General features: G+C 38.7%; 1 protein-coding gene across 13 annotated transcripts in view; it reads right to left on the bottom strand.

Annotated features, from left to right (window-relative positions):
* The window catches only part of SLC44A5 (solute carrier family 44 member 5), a 425,241-nt gene that overhangs the window by 187,432 nt on the left and 214,395 nt on the right, over positions 1–23,414 (bottom strand). For all 13 annotated transcript variants that reach the window (XM_086390620.1, XM_086390622.1, XM_086390625.1 and 10 more), the window contains one exon: positions 17,191–17,232. In XM_086390620.1, the coding sequence (XP_086246746.1) occupies positions 17,191–17,232 (42 nt within the window). The remainder of the gene's footprint in view (positions 1–17,190; positions 17,233–23,414) is intronic.

The raw sequence follows: 23,414 nt of genomic DNA on the forward strand, positions 1-23,414 counted from the left end.
CAGACATAAGGTGGTGGTAGGTGCCTGACTGAGACTGTAGCAATGAGAGAACGTGAGGCAATTCCAGAAGCACCGCAGAGGAGTACACTTGGTAGGGGTGAAAGAAAGGGCATAGTACCATGCTTCATCACTGCATCATGGCAATGTCTCTTGCAGAAAATGATATGCCTTACAGAAACTCCTCTTGAGCAGAAATATGACCCCACATTGGACATGGCAAGATGAACAGATATGCAAATAAGACTCCTTCAGCACTGATCCAAACCAAACAATACTATGGTATCGTGATCTTTTGATGGTTGTTCTTCCCCCATATTGAAAAACTTCCTCAACATATGAATGACAAAACACCCTATGACAAAACACTGAAATGTCAAATCTCTTGCTTTAAGATTTTTTTTTAATATTTTTTTCAAAGATTTTTTTTTTAGGGGGCTTCCCTTGGGGCTCAGCTGGTAAAGAATCCACCTGCAATGCGGGAGACCTGGGTTCGATCCCTGGGTTGGGAAGATCCCTTGGAAAACGAAAAAGCTACCCATTCCAGTATTCTGGCCTGGAGAATTCCATGGATTGTATAGTCCATGGGGTTGCAAAGAGTCGGACACGACTGAGCGACTTTTTCACTTTCACTTTAAATCCACAGGGTTGGTTTCTAAATAGCTTGCATCATCATTTGAAATAATCTGCCCTGTATGAACACAAATTGTTAACATTCAGTTAGAATGTCAACCTTAGAAGAAATACATAAAAAAAGAAACCTCATGTCCACTGAGCAAGCAAAAGAAAAAGTACATAAAACACTCAGGCTGCTTCCTAATAGACCAGTTTTATAGGCAATGCTGAAAGATGCACGGTTGGGGGCAATGGAAATGTACTTCTGAAAAAATGATTTTCCTTGACTACTGTGACAAAGCACTGAATTTGTGCTATAGAACAGCCATGAATTACTGGATAACCACACATCTCAGAATAAATAAAATTATCAATCAATATTGATTTAAAAATAGTCTGGAAGCAAACAAGAACATGAATTGAGTTTGAAGGTTATCAGCTTGGGTTTTCTAATATTTCTTTCTAGCCATATTTGTATTTTATTGCTCAACATGAGGCACTTAAAAAAAAAAAAAAGACCAATAACATACTCTAATTACACTGAAGCAACTCCTTATTTTCCAGTTTTCATAGGTTATATATTTCATTAGCATGCCAAGCCCTATTCCCATACCTCCAAGAAACTATAAGAACAATTTCACAACCAGAGATAGGAAATAAGGAGCATATTTACTTACCCTAAAAATAAAAATAAGTGACTTCATCTGGCCTTTCCATCTACAGAGTTCAGGCAAGAACACAGTGAATGAATAAAGGTTAGGGAAAATGATAGTTTTCATCATTATATAAATATGAACATTAACTTTTGTAAAACAAAAAAGGAGAAAATTACCTTTAAAGCTATAGTTGAGTAAAAGACTTCTGTTGAACTTAAGAATAAACACTACTAAAGAAAAATAGCAAGAATTGGTCAATTTATCACAAGTGCATAAAGCATTTTGGTAGCTGGTGATAACATCTCTTCTACTACCTCATATCACCCAGAGGTTATTTATGAGAACAAAATTAAACTGCTTATCAACTCTGACTTTTACTACAACTCAAGATGATGGAAGATAATAATCACTGGGAAAACATCCCTATTCCTGGGCCTCAAATGTAAGAACGAAAACATATTTTAGTGCATAATTTCTACCCACAAAGCATGATGACCAACAAATAAAGACTGCAGATGGAGTGCACTGTTAGAATCTGTATCATGTGGATGCCTCTACTTATAAGACAACTGAGGAAAAATTGTGGTAAACTATGGTTTTTAACCAACTGGTCAAACTAGTCACTTATAATGACCATCAGGGAAACAGCAGCCATCAGGGATACACAACCTATTTCATGATCCACTCTAAACTGTTAAATCTACTCAGAGAGAGAGCATAAGAGAGAGACTGATGTTCTTTTTTCTTAGTGCTGTGGGTTGGGGTGTGTTACTGAACAAGATATTCAGTTGGAATGGATGCCTGGGGACTTATCTCACTCCTTCCTGGAGTCCTGTCTCCTTGGATCAAGTCAAAGATAAAACAGCCTGGTTTTTATACTTGTAAAATCTATAGAACCTATGTGAGGCAGAAATGCTCATGAATTTTTTTTCCTTTTACAATGGATTTTTCACAAAGAGCGTAAACATATTTTAAGTTCAATGTCAAAAGAAAACTTTGGGGGTTTATTTCTTTTACATTCTGTGCTGATTTAGAGAAGGGAGGGAAAAAACTAGGGAAGGGAAATCTAGCATGAAAGACAATGACTTGACTAAATAACCTGCCATGACATTGTGTGTGTGTGTTAGTCACTCAGCTGTGTCCAACTCTTTGAGACCCCATGGACTGTAGCCCACCAGGCTCCTTTGTCCATGGGATTCTCCGGGCAAGAATACTGGAGTGGGTAGCCATTCCCTTCCCCAGGGACTGAACCCTGGTTCTCAGGCATTGCAGGCAGATTCTTTACCGTCGGAGCCACCAAGGGAGCCCTGACATGCCACAGCAGTAGATACATGGAACTGTGAAGATTAAATCTAGAAGTGAAAGTCTGTTAGCTTCAATTCCAAAAGCATGAGAGGTTCAACTGTTTTTCCTTTCTCTCTTTCTATAAAAAACAACTAAATATTCTGAATATAAAGTTTAAAGAATATTTTTAGAGCACTGGAGAGCTGACAAAACAATGAAGAAATGCCAGGCTCAAATCAAAGTGAAAGCGAGAACCCTGAGAGAGGAGAATACAGCTAAAGTCATGATAACCCCAAGGATACTTAGCAACTTAGCAAATTCAAGGAGCAAAGGGGACAGAAGATCCAGGCCAGAGGCTGCTCAAGATGAGCAGGAAAGTCCAATAGGAAATCGTTCCTCTGCTAAGCTGGCACTTCAAAGGACTATACCCTCAGAATAAAATGGACCCTACCCTTCAGAAAGTTACCGTGACACTGAGCAGTAAGATGGGCGAAAACACTCTCATTTGAATTTGCAGTATATGTGAAGTTAATCTGTATGGGTTCCTAAGAAACTGACAGACAATAACAGACTTCTGTTCAAATTCATCTTTATTCTAAGAATTCTCACAAATAATTTTCTAACGAAATAGGCACCTCACAATTAAAAAAGCAAATTATAGAAGGAAACTAGACAACACACACACACACAAAAACTCGGTAATCAACACACAATAAAATTTGACTAATAAAGTCTTTAAACGTTTAAATCATTAGTCCCAGATTATAAAACAACTATGCTCACTGTTTTTCATAAATAAAAAACAAGCTTGAAATTAAATGTGAAAAAGTATATAAAATTATTCTGCAGATTTGAAAATGAATCAAATCAAATCTGGAAGTGAAAATACAGTAAATGAAATGAAAAACTTAGTAAGTTTGACATCAGATTAGACACAGCTGTAGAGGCAATTGGCAAACTAGAAAGTAAGTAAAAATAAATTATTCAGAATGTAGCATAAAGAAACTAAGAATGAAAAAATATTAAAGCATAGTTGATACACTTGAGTACAGAGTGAGAAGTTTTACTACCTGTCAAATCAGATTTCCAGAGAGAAAGAATAGAAATGGTGGAGAGGGACAATGCAAGAGCACAGAAGTCTACATCTAGTGGCATCTAGTGTCCCTATGTCATGTTCCCCAAAAAAGGGTGAAACAGAGACACTTTTCAGAAAAAAAAAATAAGGCATGAAGGCTTGCCATTAGCAGCATCACACTGAAATATATTAAGTATATATATTCCTGGAAGAAGAAACAGTAAGTCAGATGGAAGGTGTCTGATGAAAGAAGAAATCTAAACACCTAAGAAGGGAGAACAATCAGTGGCTATAGAAAGCAACAATAATAGAGTATGTGGGGTTATAGAAAACAAAAGAAAATTATGGCAATTATAGAAGGTAATCAAAGACTTGAAGTATTGTACATTTTTTGTATTCTGTAAATAGGAAGTAAAATATTAAGGAGTTTTAAATTTTAATGAGTATGCATGCTATAATATTTTAAAAAGCAGAATTGGTAAACATTATTTTGAAAATATTATAGGAAGGAAAATGGAATAAGAAAAATTAGCCAATCCAGAATCAGATAAGAAAGAGAAGAAAATCTTTACAGAACAGTTAAGGCAATGAAAACGTACCATGCAGGTTTCCCTTGTTATCCAAAAGCAGAGCATTTCTATGAAAATTTTAGTACGCCAAAATGGCATTAAGCAAAGAAGCAATTACCATAGGACACATCTTGCTAATAGATGCACAAAATAAATTGAGATAAAGCACAGATGCTCACAGGCACAGTTTAAAGCTGTGGCAGTGTGATGCTGAGACACTGAGGAAGGAGCCTGGTGTGCCTCTCTTGCTGCCTAGAATGCCTGCGGCCTCTATAAGAGGTGCATTGCAAAACAAGTGCTGAATGCCATTTCTACTTTTCATCTCTTTTTGTAAAAGTGAAAATCATCTTCTGATATCTTTCAGTTACTAAAAACAGATACAAATACAGGTCTGTCATAAAAAGCAAAGAGGTGCAAAGTGAACTTTTGAGAAGTAGGGTATACCTATATAAGGTGATCCATATTGTTAATGGACTGAATCCTTGTATCCTTCTCAAATTCATATATTGAAGTCCCAGCACTCAATATGATACTATCAGGAAGAAGGCTCTTAGATGAAGTCATGAAGGTGGGACGCCCACAATGGGATTAATGTCCTCATAGAAGAGGAAGGAGCTTCCCAGGTGGTGCAGTGGTAAAGCATCCACCTGCCAATGCAGGAGACACAGGAGACATGGGTTTGATCCCTGGGTTGGGAAGATCCCCTGGAGTAGGAAATGGCAACCCACTCCACTATTCTTGCCTGGAGAAGTCCATGGACAGAGGAAACTGGCAGGCTACAGTCCAAGGGTCGCAAAGAGTCAGACATGACTGAGCAACTGGACATGCACACACGCAAAAAGAGGAAGACAGACCAGAGCCAACTCTCTCTGCATGTGGAGACACAATGAGAAGGCAAACATCGTCAAGCCAGAACAAAGGCTCTCAGCAGGAACCAAATCGGCCAGCACCTTGGTCTTGGACTTTCCAGCCACCAGAATTGTGAGAAAAAAATGTCTGTTGTTTAAACGCCACCCAGTCTGATATTTTGTTGTAGCAGAAAAGACATATATAAACTCAAATATATTGACAATTACATTCAACACAAATGGACTAAATGTGCCTGTGAGAAATAAAAATTTTTATACTAGATAAAACAAATCCAACTATATGCTATATGCATATCCAAAAATAAGAATATAAGAAAGTTGAGGTAAAAGGATGAAAAAAAGATATGGCATAAAAATCATAACCAAAAGAAAGGAGTTGTATGTAGTCTCTGAAACAGAAATTACAGTGGAAAGCACTACTAGCATAAAGAGGGTCACCTCATAATGATAGAAGTTTCAATTAACCAGAATGCTGCAATAGTTGTAATTACATGAAATTAATGAAATTTTAAAGGTACTTGTATAGAACTACCAGAAAAAACAGACAAATTCACATAGGGTATTTTAACGTGTTTTCTCAGTAGTTTATCAAATACTATGATAAAACAGGTCATAAAACCCCTATGGATATACATTCTTTTCAATAAATGTGATAGAACAATGGATATACACAAAGAAAAAGATAATAATCATTTTGGACTGCTACCTCACATCAGACATGAAAATTGATTCCAGATAGAAAAACTTAAAGTGAAAGATAAAATTATAAAATCTCAGAGAGATTTATTGAGCAACAGGGAAAAAAAAGGACTATATACTAGGGAAATAAATGATAAATTTAACTACAACAAAACTAAGAAATTCTGTTTTCAAAGGACTCACTAAAAAGTGGGATAAGACATTCACAGAGGATGCTAGTAACACCTATAACACTGAATTACTAATGCCCAGAGTATGTAAAGAAATCCTATGGTTCAAAGAGAAAAAGACCAACCAAAAACTTCATGGAAAAGTGAGCAAAGGACTTGAGTAGAGACTTCAGAGGAGGAAATCAAAATGGTCAATAAATAATAAAGTAGTATTCTGGAAACAGTGAAGACTTTATTTTCTTGGGCTCCAAAAACACTGCAGATGGTGATTGCAGCCATGAAATTAAAAGACACTTGTTCCTTGGAATAAAAGCTATAACAAACCTAGACAGCATATTAAAAAGCAGAGATATTACTTTGCCAACAAAGGTCCATCTAGTCAAAGCTATGGTTTCTCCAGTAGTCATGTATGGATGTGAGAGTTGGATCATAAGGAACTCTGAGTGCCAAAGGACTGACGCTTTTGAACTGTGGTGTTGGAGAAGATGCTTGTGAGTCCCTTGGACTGCAAGAAGGTCCAGTCAGTCAATCCTAAAGGAAATCAGTCCTGAATATTCATTAGAAGGACTGATGCTGAAGCTCTAATACTTTGGCCACCTGATGCAAATTGCTGACTCATTAGAAAAGACCCTAATGCTAGGAAAGATTGAATGAGGAGGAGAAGGGGATGACAGAGGATGAGATGGCTGGATGGCATCACTGACTCAATGGACATGAGTTTGAGCAATCTCCAGGAGATGGTGAAGGACAGGAAAGCCTGGTGTGCTGCAGTCCATGGGGTCACAAAGAGTCGGACATGCCTGAGCAACTTAACAATTCCATTTCATTAATAATAAGGCAGATATAAATAAAAACCATAAAAAGAAAGAAATATATAACCCCAAAACACTTGTAAAAAGTAAAAAGCTTGATAATATGATGCTGACAGAAGATGTGGAATAATGAGATCTCATACACTGTGAGTGAGAAGGAAAACTGGTAGAACCACTTTTGGACAAGTTTGGAAAGTTGTTTTATTTATTGTCTGTCTTTTCCATTAGAATATAAACTCTAAAAGGGTAAGGGCTTTGTTTTATCCACTACTATATGCCCTGCCACTCTGAACAGCAATTCTGAGTCATAGCAGCTGTGGATTAAATATTTGTTATGAATAAATAATGGAATGTCACCTAGAACTGTCTTTTTAGTTACCTATGCCAGCACTTTTTATTCACTCTCTAACATAGACAGGCCAGTTCAGCTTTTCATAATGCTGCACATGTGACTATCGACCAGAACGCATCACAAAACTGACTTAAGAAGTGCTATGCTTTCATATTTTAAAAGCTTGACTGCCTGCCAGATTTCAAACTTGCCTTCTACAGAGGAGACAATGAAAACGAATTCACAAGTCACGGCGAATGTGTACAGTTCTCAAGCACATTCCTGCCAATAGACATTTCCTACTGCTGAGGCAGCCAAGGATGGGTGCAAACTCCAGCTTCAGGTTCATCAAGAAGAAATAATAATTTAAACCGGGGTTCTGCAACAACCTAAAGGGGTGGGATGGGTAGGAAGGTGGAAGGGAGGTTCAAGAGCCAGGGGATATATGTATACCTATGGCTGATTCATGTTGATATTTGGCAGAAACCAACACGGTTCTGTAAAGGAATTATATTTCAATTAAAAAAAATTAAAAATAAAAGAAAGAATATAGGATAAGATTTGCCACACTCTTCTAAGGATGATTCTTCTTTTACAGTTTATTTGCCTCAAAGGCCTGTAAATTAATATATGACCTTTCCTCCCATTAGTACTTTTTAAAATAAGTGAATTACTTTAGAGAGATTTTAAAGTCTCTACCTCTGAAGAACACAGATAGAGTCTTCCTGTAGAATCACTGCAGTTGTTACTTTAGCCATTAAATTCACCTGGTTATCTCAGGGCCATCAGAAAAGGCTCTTAGAGGATGGAGGTGGCGCCCTTTAGAGCAGCTTTATGTAGAGGTCAGCACAGCTGTGCACAAGGGGCTGTTGTAGGCATTTTGAAGATAACTCAATTTAGCCCAATTCCAATCATTCCCAAAGCTTTACTATTAATTAGATGATACCTAATTTGAGGTAGACAGCTGTTTAGTCACTCAGTCATGTCCAACTCCCTGTGACCCCATAGACTATAGCCCGCCAGGCCCCTCTGTCCGTGGGATTCTCCGGGCAAGAATACTGGAGTGGGTTGCCGTTTCATTCTCTGGTAGCTAGAAGAGCTCAAAAAATCCATTGGTCATCCAGTGGTCTAATCAACTCTTGAGTTCTTAATTAAAACTTTCTAGATCTTCGTTTCTTCCAGGAATTCTCTATAATTTCGAAGACATTTATTTTTGACTCAGGTCTATTAGGTAGCTCTATATTCTCAAGTAAACAGTTTTGGACAGAATCTTTTCTATGCCAAGTCTGCTACTGTCTTCCACTTCTCTGTCGTTTAGCTGTTAAGTCATGTCTTACTCTTTTGTGACCCCATGGACTATAGCCTGCCAAGCTCAGTCTATTGGGGTTTCCAAGCAAAAATACTGGAGTGGGTGGTCATTTCCTTCCCCAGAGGACCTTCCCAACCCAGGGATTGAACCTGCCTCTCTTGCCTGGCAGGCACTTTCTTTACCACTGAGCCACCTGGTACCTCCCTCTTCCACATAGGCCAACTTTAAAATCAGTAGAAAAACACTTAGATATACTCCCCCATTACCTCTGAAACTTATATCTACTTCTTTTTATTGAAGTATAGTTGATTTACAAAGCTGTGTTACTTCCAAATGTACTACAAAGTGATTCAGGTTCTTTTTCCATTACAGGTTATTACAAGCATATCTACTTCCTAATGTTCACTCCTCCCCACTCTGTTATTGGTTAGAGTCACAAGTGAGAGATTAGTAAGATGTGCTTATTTATTTAGCAATATATATTTAGTTAAAACTTTTACATTATGATATTGTTTTATAAACAAAAATTTCCCACAATAAAATATTTCCCAAAATAAAACCAGTGTTGATGCATATGAAGAAATAAAAAGCTCTTAACTGATTTAAAAGACACCTGTATAAAACAATTAAAAATTACATTGTTGGTTTTATAACATAAAAAAGATATAGTAGAGAGTCAAACAAGAAACAGAAAAACAAAATTTATATTCAAGTCCTATGTCTTTGACTCAGTATGTAACTTTGAACAAATTTTGCCCTTTCATACCTTGGTTTCTGTAAAAGGAAGGATGCAATCAATACACTACCTATGCCATGGCTTGAAAGTGAGATCATGATGTGAAGTCATTTATAAAAAGTATGAGACGTTTCCATAAATGTGAGAAAGCATTATGATTACTACAGTTTTACCTTAAATACCATGTGTAACGTGTCTGACACATCATAGACCCTCAATAAAAATTGTCCTTCTCCATCCCCACTGATGTCCTAACAGGCCAGCTCAATTTTAATTCCCATATCCATGCCACTCACCCTGCCTTCCTTTACCTTACTAGTGAGACTTGAGAGAAAGGAAAGGATCACCTTTGTATCTTCCTCTCTTGGCTTTAGCATCTGGTGTCCTTCCAGCCACCAAAATGACCAAATGTGCCTTCACATAGCTCAGCTCCAAAGCCTCCTGAACTCTGAGGCTCAGGCAACCTGGAATACTCTTCACTGACCTAGTGCCCATAAAATATAATGTGTCCTGACCACAAAAAAAAAAAAAAAAACTTCCCTTTAAATTAATTTTGACCTCTGAATATTTTTCTCTGAGTATTGAATTAGCACTCAGTCACTCAGTCATGCCGGACTCTTTGTGGCCCCGTGTACTGTAGCCCACCAGGCTCCTCAGTCCATGGAATTCTCCAGGCATAAATACTGGAGGGGGTTGCCATGCCCTCCTCCACAGGATCTTCCCAACCCAGGGATTGAACCCATGTCTCTTGTGTCTCCTTCATTGGCAGGCAGGTACACTACCACTGAGCCACCTGGGAAGCCCAGGTATTGAACAGAATTGATTTTATTTCACTTGGGCACTTCCACTGTGGGGCTCAAGATGAATAAGAAAGAAAGCTCCCTCTGTGAAGGAAATCTCAGTGTAGAAGTAGTAATACATCAATACTGTAACTCAAGACCAACACCAAGAGTGCTCGAAGGCTAGTATAACAAAGGCCTTGGGAAATGTGAAGGATGATTCACATTCTGCTGAAGATACCAGGAAAGCCTTCAAATCAAGGGGTTGGCCTTTGAGCTAGATTTGGTGAGAGCCTAGGCCCAGCGGGTGAAGAAAGGAAAATCTGGGATGGAGAAATTCAGTGTGTCGAGGAAATAGTGAATCACTGTGTAAATATGGTGATAGCTAGCTTAGAGATTTATTCAGATCAGCTAGTTTTATCTTTCTTACTAATTGGAATTTAACTCTGTTCTCAGATCTCATTAGGAAAACCAACAAGTATGATTGAATACGTAATGTCACACACCGTTTCCAGAAAACCCACTCCAGAACTTCAGAAGTTTTAAGGAAAACAAACTTGCCTTTAAAATTTAATATGACTTTGGGGCTTTCCTGGTGGCTCAGTGGTAAAGAATCCTCCTGCCAATTCAGGAGACATAGGTTCAATCCCTGGTCCAGGAAGATCCCACACGCTGTGGAGCACCTAAGCCCATGTGCCATAAATATTGAGCCTGTGTTCTAGAGCCAGGGAGCAGCAACTGCTGAGCCCATGAGCCCTAGAGCCCTTGCTCCACAAGAGAGGCCACTACAATGAGAAACCACGCAGCGAAACCAGAGAGTAGCCCCTCCTTGCTGAAACTAGAGAAAAGCCCGTGCAGCCAAAATAAACTTAAATATGACTTTTACACTCATCTGTTTCTAGTTCTCTGCTTCTTAAACACACACACACATACACACATACACCCACAATTCTAGATTGTTTCTTTGAAAGCTTTTTACTCTATGAGCTACTTTATTTCATATGAGACACTGTACCTGATTCACAGTTTAAGTACTTAGTAAACATCCAAAGAGAAGAACAGTACAGAAAGCAGGTAAGAGTTTGAGCAGTCAAGGTTCTCCAACAGATTCTTTAGGGGGAAAAAAATGCTTGAAATGGTGTAAATCAAGATGTAGTAAATAGAGAAATAGAGAACAGACTGTGGTTGCCAAGGGGAATGGAGAGGGACGGAGGGGGACACTGGGGGTTGCAGATGCAAACTATTATATATAGGATAAACAAACAACAAAGCCTTACTGTATAGCACAGGGAACTATATTCAATATCCTGTGATAAACCATAATGGACAAGAATATGGAAAAAATGTGTGTGTATATATATATGAATCATTTTGCTGTACAGCGGAAATCAACACCACATTGTAAATCAACTATACTTCAAAAATTATTTTAAAAACAAAACAAAAACATGCAGTGAATATGTGAAGCAAAGAGGAAACTGGTATAAGCATGCATGTCATATTTAGTATATTTAAAGTGGCGATAGAGATTACTGTGCCAATGGTATACTTGATAAACTTAAGACTCAGCTTAAGATGCTAATTATATAAAAAGCCAAATTTTTTGCATTGCACCTGGATATCATGCTCCTTGTGCTTAAGGAATACATTGGTTTATACATTTGCAGAAAAGTATTTAATTAGGTTTATAAAAGTTTAACAAATAACTAACAATTTTTGAATATTTATTTAGGCTAGTATATCACTAACCCAGGTATTTGAGTAAAATGTCAGTATTATCAGGAAATGTTGCTTTAACCAGAATTATCTTACAGAGTAACCAAGAAAAAAAAAGGCCTCCTGCTAAGTATCACATTTAAGAAGACCATCTGACCAATCAGGTCAAGGTTTTTATCATAATCAGTGATGTGAGTAATTATTTGTTCTGTAGTCCTAATGAGCTCTGACTTAGGTGGCATCAACTCAGTTTTTCTGGAAGATGTGTTTGTAAAATCTACTTTAAGTAGGTATCTTGATATCATAACAAAATTGACTTTGGCTCTCCCTTTCTCACATGCCATCATATACACACCAATGCACACACACACATGACACTCACAAATTCAGGACAAATTGGTATTTTGAATGCTCAAAATCAAATGTCCTGAAAATGTATTTCAAGAAGTTCATTATTATTGTTTATTATTATTTCTTGTAGCTCAGTCGGTAAAGAATCTGTCTGCAGTGCAGGAGACCCGGGTTTGATTCCTGGGTTGGGAAGATCCCCTGGAGAAGGAAATGGCAACCCACTCCAGTATCCTTGCCTGGAAAATCTCATGGACAGAGGAGCCTGGTGGACTGCAGTCCATGGGGTCGCAAAGAGTCGGGCACGACTGAGCAACTAACACTATTATTGTTAAAAGGAATTCTGCTTCCTGAGGGATATGCAACTATAAGAACATTTCCTATGTTTACTGTTTCCACACTCTGCCACAATCTACCCTATAACAAAGAGGTTTACGTACGGAACATGAAGTGTACCAACCAGTTAAATACACGTTAAAATCTGTCAGCAATACTAAACTATAGTTCAATGGATATTTTCTTTGCAGGCACACACCTCTCTTATTCTTATGGTTTTATGGACAATATTCAAAGAAAGCAAGAGTGATTCATTTCTGTCTTCTTACCACTTATATACTTTGGTATAAAATAAATAATCTGATTGGTATTACATTAACATGGGCTTCTCTGGTGGTTCAGATGGTAAAGAATCTGCCTGGAATGTGGGAAACCCGGGTCCGATTCCTGGGTCAGGAAGATCCTCTGGAGGAGGGCATGGCAACCCACTCCAGTATTCTGGCCAGGAGAATCCCCATAGACAGTGGAGCATGACAGGCTATAGTCCATGGGGTCAGAAAGAGTCAAACACAACTCAGCCACTAAGCTCAGGTTAACCAATTACTAGGTTTCCAGTTGAAGTTTTCCAGTTGGTTAGCCATGACCTGCTTCCAGCTCATATTCTCAAACCTCAATTGCACTTTCCCATTTAAGCAATCCAGTTTTCTCAGCAAGTTCTGAGCTGCAAAGATACTATTTATCTATGTTTAAAAATAAATTGAGTAGCTTAGCCTTTTTTTCTGCTAAGGGCGGTTCTAACTGAAGAGCTTTCTTCAATAAATAGAAAAATGATATTCTTCAATGTTCCACCCACTGGTGTTAAGGCAGGCCTGGTCATCTGGAAAAGAATGTCAAGCTCAAAAATGAACATTGTAGGGTCTCCTTCATTTTCAGGAGAATAGAAAGAGTTTCTGGGCCTTTTGTATGCATAGGCTATAATGTATACTTATGCCTATCTACATCTGAAATTATTATTTTAGAAAGAAGAGTATAACGTTTTAAGGATTTGTTTATTGGAATTTCTTTTACTTTAAACAGTTCCCCTCTTTTATTACTTTTTTCATCTCTTCAACTAGACTCAGGTAGTATATTTATCAGAATACTCTCAAGCATTACAAAACTATTCATGTGTGCTTATAAATGCCTAAAGGTGCCCCTTTCCGTACAGTTTATAGAGTGAGTACTCCTTACTTCTTGTCCTTGTGCTAATGTGCTTTGCTCTCACCTTATCCTACAAGAGTAAACTAAACTGGGATAAAATGCAAACATGAGGTTACACAAGTAGAGAAAAAAATGAGTGGGAATTCTTGGTGATATTCAAAAACATATTAAGAATCTCTGGAAACATAAGATGAAAATCTGGACCAATTTTGCAACCAGTTTTACTTTACTAGGCATCCTAGCTCTCTGGTTACAAAAGCAAGGAGATATTTATTAATATTTTTAAGCTTTTAGGGGAAATTTAAGAATATTATGGAAGCCTAAGAATAACCATATCCCTCAAATTCAAAGTATAAAGGCTGAAAAACATAGTGTTGAGAGAGCACAGATTCTAAGATCTGGGTCTAATCCTGGCCCAGCACTCACAATATGAGGGAAGCCCTTTAAACCCTCTGAACTTCAACCCTTCACCTATAAAAGGAAGATATTGAAGATGATCCTCAAGGTTCCTTCAGGCTCTAAACCTCTGGCATATGGATGGATCCTGAATAAATGCTTGTTGAATAAAAATGCCTACAACTGCCCAAAATCAAGAGATTGAAAATGCAGAATACAGCCTACCCACACTGCTCTGATCCAAAGTAGAGAGAATGTAGAACCACTAGAAAACCAGAGTCAGTCTCATAAACTGTACAGAGGGGACAGAAGGAACAACGTTCAAACCAGAGCAACCCTTCTAGAAGTTGTAACATACAGTTGTAGTCAGAACATTCAACCGAAATTCAGAGATGAACCTTGGTTTCCCGCAGAGATCAAACAGGAAGCTGAGCACCGCTGGAAAGAGAAGCTTTGACACGGGATCTGAGTGAGAATGAGGGAGCTATTGAAGGGAATCACTGCTGACAGAGACAGACAGAAGCAGGAATGGGAGGGAAAATGTAATTTCCCTGTTTAAGTACTAAGAAATAGAGTGTTTAACAAATCTTGACTGAATGTAGTTTGTCCCCTTGAACTCCTTAATAGTATGACCAGTTATGTTGGTTATATGAATGAATATTCTGCGTGTGCTATAAAGAAGACCTAAACTAAGAAGTCTGCTGGGAAGGAGGGTTGAGGCTGTGGTCTCAGTCCCATGTGGAGAAATCACTTCAGTTTTCCAGTTGGATCCACTTTTATCAAATACTTCAAACTTCTCTATCCACTTATGGGCATCAAGGATATGTCAATGGAAAATTACAGGCTCGCCTCATTTCCTAAGGTGGGGAAATCAAGTTTTTTTGTTTAATTACAAAGTCTTTTTTAAAATATAAAACTTTATGCAGTTTGTATCAGATTTTTACTGTGCTAGTTTTCGCAAGTTATTTAACCTCTCTATGCTTCAGTTTTCTCAACTGTAAAATGGGGGAAATGAAACCAATCTCAAAGAATTTACTTAATAGATTTCATAGATTCACATATATAAAGCAATTAGAACAGTATCCAGCACATAGTAAGTGCTATGAAAACATTTTATTGTTACTGTTGTCATGTCAACCCTCTGAAAGACCCAAGTAGTGTTCTAAAATCCATGACATTCAGCCTTCCTGATTCTCAAGAAAATGCCAAAATAAAAAGACATTTGGGAAATAAAATGAATGCCATTCCAGAATAGCCACCTTTATCTATGTTTAATATTAATAATTTGGAAGAGTAGGCAGGCAAAGTCCAAACCATCCCAAGAATTAATAATGCAAGATATATACATTTCAGTTATTTAAACCAAGTTATCAAAAACTAAAATAAAGGGTGTCCTGTTGAATAGTGTGAGGAAATCATATATTGTAATCAGTTCCTGCTTCCAAAGGCTCTTGTTCACATAGATGTGGAATAGCTGATTGCAATATTCTGTGCCAAGAGGCACTCAATGCTATGGAGAGAGAGGAAGCCAGCTTGGGTTGCCAGGTAAAATAAAAGCTCCAAGGTAAAGGAGAGAACTCTTTCCCAGGAAGTAAGAAGTCAATTTGACACTTTTGCCTGAAGAAAATGTGTCCTTTGCCCTTAAATTTACATTTGCTCCCTGCAAGATGCCTCTAGGCTTTCTGGAATTTCCACTTGAAGTCAAACTTGCTTTAGCAATAATTTTCCATTGTTACAGCTATAGCTAACACTGATAGCCTGACTGAGGGGGAAAAAATGTAGCAATTAAAAATACAGCAGAATATTTTAACCCTGGCATTTTGACACTGTGGAAACATAATTTGACCCAAGTAAAATTAGATTAGGTAGAAATTATCCTGAGAAATGAAACTAACAATGCTAAAGATAGGTACATAAATATGTGTGTGTGTGTGTGTGTATATATATATATATATATATATATAAAGGGTTTTTTCTTCTTTTTTAATAAAAAAGGTTTGAAGAATTGAATATTATTTTTATTTAAAAATTCTATTGAAACTTTTCATGGACGCAAATTATTTTAATTAAGAAGACAAACAAGGTTTGCAAATGAAAAGGTAACTCTGATCATGCATACATGCATGCTTAGTTGCTCAACTGCCCAACTCTGCAACCCTTTGAACTGTAGCCTGCCAAGCTCCTCTGTCCATGGAGACTCTCCAAGCAAGAATACTGGAGTGGGTTACCATTTCCTTCTCCAAACTGATCATACTGAGCAATAAAATATGATTTTGAATTATGATACATTTTTAGTCAGAATAACTTGACTGATTTCTGGTAGCCCCCAAAGGCTTGACTTCTATTTTTCTGTAAGGTAGGAAAAAAATATCTGCTGACACAGATCTTTTCCCCACCTAAGGTTAGAAAATTACAACTAGAAATTTATAATATAGCTTCTACAAAAGATTATATTACCTACCTTCCCACTTTATAGGATCATGTGTGATCAAATAAAATCTGTGTGAGGGAACTTTGAGAACTATAACATGCTATACAGTATAATAAACAATAGAATCTACACAGGTAAAATTAAAGTATACACGAGTCCAAAAAGTGGGTTTGAGAATAGAGGTAAGAAGGTACATATATGCTCATCTTTTTAGTTGATGATTTGGAACCCAAGTGATATTGGAAGTCACAGCAGAAAAGTACTTATCTGTAGCTCTCAGGGGCAATGGGAGTGCATACATGAAGACAAATTCTTAAAGCCTGTGTGATTCAAACTTTCGTATGTATGAATCACTGAGGATCTTGTGAAAGTGCAGATTCTGATTTATTAATTCTGGGGCAGGCCTTGAGATTCTGCATTCCTCACAAACTCCCAGGTGATAACACCCAGGCCGTTGGTCCACCCGTGGAGTAGCAAGACTTGACTATGAAGGGCCGACTGAGGAGCAAATCAGGTGTTAGAAAATGAAGACGATTGGCTAAGACACTCATGAAACATCCAAGAAGATTGCTAGTGGAGATCTTGATCAGGAAAAGATGTAAATAAGACACATGTGTCAAAGTCATAAACTGGGATGGAAGGACCTAAAGAAATCAACATGTATGGGATGAACTGAGGTCAGGAAACATAGTAGATATATGATGCTCTTCCTTGGGGATTCTTTTATAACTCTGAAGAGAAGGAACTCCTTCAGGAGGTAGAAATCAGCCACATGAAAGAACCCAAAAAGTCTTCATCAGCAATGAGTCTTTATCAACTAAATATTAGGCATTCCTAGAGTTTGAAAGAATCATATATTTGCAATAGACTGTCATAAAGCATTCTTAGACAAATTTAATACTCAGCACTCAGACTGACTTACCATATTTCTCGCCCTCCAAGTGAGTATCTGATCGTTGGTCTCCTACAAATAAGCACAAAGGGCAAACAAATCTTTATTTTTAGCAGTTGGTGTCTCTGGAGATCAATACCTGTTTCTCCCTGCCCTAAAAATCCTAGTCCTTAAATTTTAATACACAGAATAACATAAAGTCAGTTGGACTGGTGAACTGATACTTAATACCTGAATTCACTGATAAAGAGCACTAAATTTTGAATTAAAAAAACAAAAACTGCATGCAGAGAAACACACATACTGTATTTTTTCACTTAAATCCAAAAAATAAAACAAATGTCAATGAGTGTAACAAAACAGGAACAGAAACTGATAGATACAGAGAACATACTAGCAGTTATCAGAGGGGAAGGGGATGGCAAGAGGGGAGAAGTAGGGGAAGGGAATTAAGAGATACAAGTTACTAGATATAAAATAAAATAGGTAATAATTTTAAATCATTATTACAAATCTTACAAATAACACTTTAAATGTAAAAAAACCCCTGCATACTTGTAAGAACCTGTAATGGAAAATAATCTGAAAATACATATAATATGTATTTAACTGAATCACTTTGCTTTACACCAGAAAGTAACACAGCATTGTAAATCAACTATACTTCAATAAAAAACTTTTTTAACTGCATGAAAATGCGGGAGGTAAGAGGTTGGGGTGGGGAAGAAAGCTATTAGCTCTTCCATTTTTGTCCATGCCTCGTACACCTTAGATGATATACAGACAGTCTTGCAAAATTCAGCACCAACAAATGAGGCATTTTGTTTATTTTCATTTTATGCTAATACTTACTCCTTAGAAGGCACATTAGTCCTGGAAACTTAATATGCATTAAATATTTATTAACTACATGCAGAATAGAGAAAAGAGATGTAATTTGAATTTAGCAGCCACACTTTAGCCATGTTACACATAGCCTTTGGTTTTCACAGAAAGCCCTACATGATAGATATTAGCATAGCCAGTTCAATTTGGTAGGTAAAATTTAGGGTTATTTGTGGGGAAGAAAAAAAAGGTAGCAAGCTCTATGTTGAACAATGATAGCATGTTAAGGCTTTAACATTCAAGTAATTCCACACACATATTCAACAAAAATTTTAATACTTTTGATAAGTACCCCATTCTTTGGTGCTTTATCAGATTTGCCAACCCATTAATGAATGCTGTTGAAAAGAATTCCCACTGTAAACCTGGTGGACAGAAATGACAACACTTGGTCTAAGTTCTAACAATAATAAATTATTGAGAGTCAGAGTTGTGATAAAGAGTCAAGGGAAAGTGAATGTGTATAAGCTGTGTTCACTTGGAAAACATAATAATGATGATGATAAGTAGAATAGCAGATAACACCCCCCTTATGACAGAAAGTGAAGAAGAACTAAAGAGCCTCTTGATGAAAGTGAAAGAAGACAGTGAAAAAGTTGGTTTAAAACTCAACATTAAAAGAACTAAGATCACGGTATCTGGTCCCATCACTTCATGGCAAATAGATGGAGAAACAGTGGAAACAGTGGCAGACTTTATTGTTCAGGGCTCCAAAATCACTGCAGATGGTGACTAAAGCCATGAAATGAAAAGACACTTGTTCCTTGGAAGAAAAGGTATGACCAACCTAGACAGCATATTAAAAAGCAGAGACATCATTTTGCCAACAAAGGTCCTTCTAGTCAAAGCTGGGGTTTTTCCAGTAGTCATGTATGGATGTGAGAGCAGGACTATAAAGAAAGCCGAGCACCAAAAAATTGATGCTTTTGAACTGTGCTGTTGGAAGAGACTCTTGAAAGTCCCTTGGACTGAAAGGAGATCCAACCAGTCCATCCTAAAGGAAATCAGTCCAGAATATTCATTGGTGATGGACAGGGAGGTCTGGTGTGCTTCAGTCCATGGGGTCTCAAAGAGTTGAGTCGGACATGACTGAGCAACTGAACTGAACTGACTGATAATAATAAAATTATTGTCATTAAAAAAAGAATCAGCTATTGGTGCTGGAGAAGACTCTTGAGAATCCCTTGGACAGCAAGGAGATCAAATCAGTCACTCCTAAAGGAAATCAATCCTTAATATTCACTGAAGGATGAATGCTGAAGCTAAAGCTCCAATACTTTGGCCACGTGATGTGAAGAGCCAACTCATTGTAAAAGACCCTGATGCTGGGAAAGATTGAGGGTGGGAGGAGAAGGGAGCAACAGAAGAAAGATGGCTGGATGGCATCACTGACTCAATGGACGTGAGTTTGATCAAACTGCAGGAGACACTGAACAACAGGGAAGCCTGGCGTGCTGCAGTTCACGGGGTCACAAAAAGTCAGACGTGACTGAGCAACAACAACAAGCTATTGAAATAGCAGTGCATGTTCCTTCCCACAGAGGCCATTTTCAGCACCTGTAATTCACAACTAGTTAGAAGAACACTCAGGATTTAACACACAGGCAGACATTTTTCAGTAAGACTCTCCCTTCTGTCCACCCCTTAGGCTCCAGGTGCCAGGAGGGAATCCAGGCACTCATGAAAACCTTTGAACTGTAGGCCCTCCTGCCAGCTGCCTGTGCTCTCCCACCATCAACGAGAAAACCTGGGCTTCTACCTTAGTTGCTTTGCCCAGAGCTCCATTTCCTTTCCTGTGTTCATGTACCTGGCAGTAACCCTGAGGTCCTGCCTCACTCCTGCCAGCTCTGAAGACAGAATCCTGCTCGCAGGGCTCTAACTCCCTGACTTGGATATGTCTGAACAGAGAGAACACCCAGAGCCACAAATGTTGCCATTTCTCTGAATTTCCAAAGTTTTCTGGTGGCTGGAATTGCCACTGTGGTGACCTGCTTGCCAAATCAGACACACTCTGGAGCCTGCTGCCTACCCAAACTGCGCCGGAGCTTAGCACACCCAGTATATTGCAAGGGACCAGGAAGCTGCCCACGCAGAGCTAGCTTCTGTAGCTGATTTCATTTCTCATTCTCTCCTGGCTTCACTGAACCCTGCTAAAATGGTCTGAGAGTCTGCAAGCCCAAGATGGATGTGATGCTAATAAACCTACATCATTTGCAAAAGAGGCTAGTTATAAACTCCTTGCTGAAAAAGAACACAGGACCCAGAGTATGGGCATAACTGTGTTCACAGGCTTATTAATTTCTTCCTTCCTTCAGTTCAATTCAGTTGTTCAGTCATGTCCAACTTTTCATGAACCCATAGACTGCAGCACACCAGGCTTCCCTGTCTATCACCAACTCCTGGAGTTTACTCAAACTCATGTCCATCGAGTCAGTGATGCCATCCAGCTATTTCATTCTCTGTCATCCCCTTCTCCTCCTGCCTTCAGTCTTTCCCAGCATCAGGGTCTTTTCAAATGAGTCAGTTCTTCGCATCAGGTAGCCAAAGTATTGGAGTTTCAGCTTCAGCATCAGTCCTTCTAATGAATATTCAGGACTTTATATCCATCCTTTAGGATGGACTGGTTAGATATCTTTGCAGTCCAAGGGACTCTCAAGAGTCTCCTCCAACACCAAAGTTCAAAAGCATCAATCCTTTGGCACTCAGCTTTATTTATAGTCCAACTCTCACATCCGTACATGACCACTGGAAAAACCATAGCCTTGACTAGACAGACCTTTGTTATCATACCTTTTTTTTAAATATGCTGTCTAGGTTGGTCATAACTTTTCTTCCAAGGAGCAAGCATCTTTTCATTTCATGGCTGCAGGCACCATCTGAAGAGCCCCCCAAAATAAACTGTTTTCATTGTTTCCCCATCTATTTGCCATGAAGTGATGGGACCAGATGCCATGATCTTAGTTTTCTGAATGTTGAGCTTTAAGCCAACTTTTTCACTCTCCTCTTTCACTTTCATCAAGAGGCTCTTTAGTTCTTCTTCACTTTCTGCCATAAGGGTGGTGTCATCTGCATATCTGAGGTTATTGATATTTCTCCTGGCAATCTTGATTCCAGCTTGTGATTCCTCCAGCTCAGCGTTTCTCATGATGTACTCTGTATATAAGTTAAATAAGCAGGGTGACAATATACAACCTTGACATATTCCTTTCCCTATTTGGAACCAGTCTGTTGTTCCACGTCCAGTTCTAACTGTTGCTTCTTGACTTGCGTACAGATTTCTCAGGAGGCAGATCACGTGGTCTGATATTCCAATCTCTTTCTTCCTTAATTTATTCATTATTAGCAAACATTTATTGATGTCTTACTGGGTATCAAGAATCTGCCTGCAGTGTGGGAGACCCTGTTTTCAATCCCTGTGTCGGGAAGAACCCTTGGAGAAGGAAATGTCAACCCACTCCAGTATTCTTGCCTGGAGAATCCCATGGCCAGAGAAGGCTGCCAGGCTACAGTTCATAGGGTCACAAAGAGTCAGACATGACTGAAAGACTTCACTTTCTCTGGGTATCAAATAATAGGCTAGGCACTGAAGCTACCTAGGTGACTAAGGGAATCTCGACCCTCTTGGAGTTGTTTGATAAAGCCTCAGGAAGATAGACCTTAACCAAATAAACACATCAGTAACAATTTACTTGCAAATGTGGTATCAGAGATGCTATGAAGGAGAAGTACAAGATATGAGGACAATATCTAATCTAAAATTTAAAAGATGAGTAAGAGCTAGCATGATGGCTGGCAGTCTTGGCAAAGGGCATAGTGTGGGCAAAGAGCCAATGATAGGAAAGAACTTGGCAGCTACGAGGAACTAAAACAAAGCCAGCATGGTTGGAGAACATTGGGTGAGAGGCTGAGTGATAGGAGCCGGGACTGGAGAAGCAGGCTGCTGCTGCTAAGTCACTTCAGTCGTGTTCGACTCTGTGCGACCCCAGAGACGGCAGCCCACCAGGCTCCCCCGTCCCTGGGATTCTCCAGGCAAGAACACTGGAGTGGGTTGCCATTTCCTTCTCCAGTGCAGGAAAGTGAAAAGTGAAAGTGAAGTCGCTCAGTCGTGTCCAACTCTTAGCGACCCCATGGACTGCAGCCTACCAGGCTCCTCCATCCATGGGATTTTCTAGGCAAGAGTACTGGAGTGGGGTGCCATGGAGAAGCAAGAAGGGAGGGACACACGTGGTTATACCCTTGTAGAAATATATGCTGGAGCACCCAAGGTCTGAGAGGATCTGAGGTTGTTGAGTATCATTTGTAATCTTTTATGTTTTCAAAAAAAAGAACTGCTGCTGAAGTAAAAAAGTCTGGGCATCATGGTCAGGTACTGGAACAAAATAAAGATCATCATCCCATGCATCAGTAAACTTTTGTTTGTTTGTTTGTTTACAGTTCTAGTTACTGAAGTTGAAGCTCCAATATTTTGGCCACCTAACGCGAAGAGCTGACTCACTGGAAAAGACTCTGATGCTGGGAAAGACTGAAGGCAAAGGGATAAGGAGGCAGCAGAGGATGAGATGGTTAGATGGCATCTCCAACTCAAAGGACATGAATATGAGCAAACTTCAGGAAGGAGTTTGCTCATACTGCTCCATTGTGAAGGACAGGAGTTTGAGTGCCTGGGGTGTCACAGTCTATGGGGTTGCAGAGAGGCAGACACAACTTAGCGACTGAGCAACAATAACAAACAACAAGTAGCCACAATTTAAAGAAAAATATAGTGGAGTTAGGGAAGGCCCAGAGGAAGTCACAAGAAAACGGGCCAGAAAATGTGGTCCATACATATAACATTTTATTTTATATCAAGTTCTGCTTTCTGCATGGCCATGGTGGAGTGAGAAAGATGTAGCCCAACACTGCTCCTCACTCCCTTTACAGCCTAGGGCAGGCATGCTGTGTCTGTTTTTCTGTCTTTACAACAGGAGGAAGCTCCATCACAGTTGTTGTCAGGAGTAAGTAACGTGATACTAAAATGCTCACCATAGTGCCTGTCACATAACAGAGACTTGGTGATGAATGTTAATGCCCTTCCTTGTAGAAAACAGGAGCTCTGACAGATGCTGCCACGTAAAAATAAAATAGGTGAATGAAAAGAAGAGACGACTGATAAACAACAGATTATTTTGTATATCACTAATATTTTTTTATACAGCCTAAGGCATGAAGAAAATAAGTGCACCTCAAAACATACTGGTATCCCTTCCAAACCATAAGAGCACAATAGAAGGTCGCTAACATTCCTGTCTAGCAGGAGTCTCCCTGGCACTCCTTTAATAATCATGCCCCAGGCAGCTCTGCCCCAAGGCTGTTCCGGTGTTTACCTACTT

Source organism: Bos grunniens, chromosome 3 (assembly GCF_055505025.1).
Source record: "Bos grunniens cultivar Pamir isolate PY7600 chromosome 3, Bosgru_T2T1.0, whole genome shotgun sequence".
NCBI classification, from domain to species: Eukaryota; Metazoa; Chordata; class Mammalia; order Artiodactyla; family Bovidae; genus Bos; species Bos grunniens.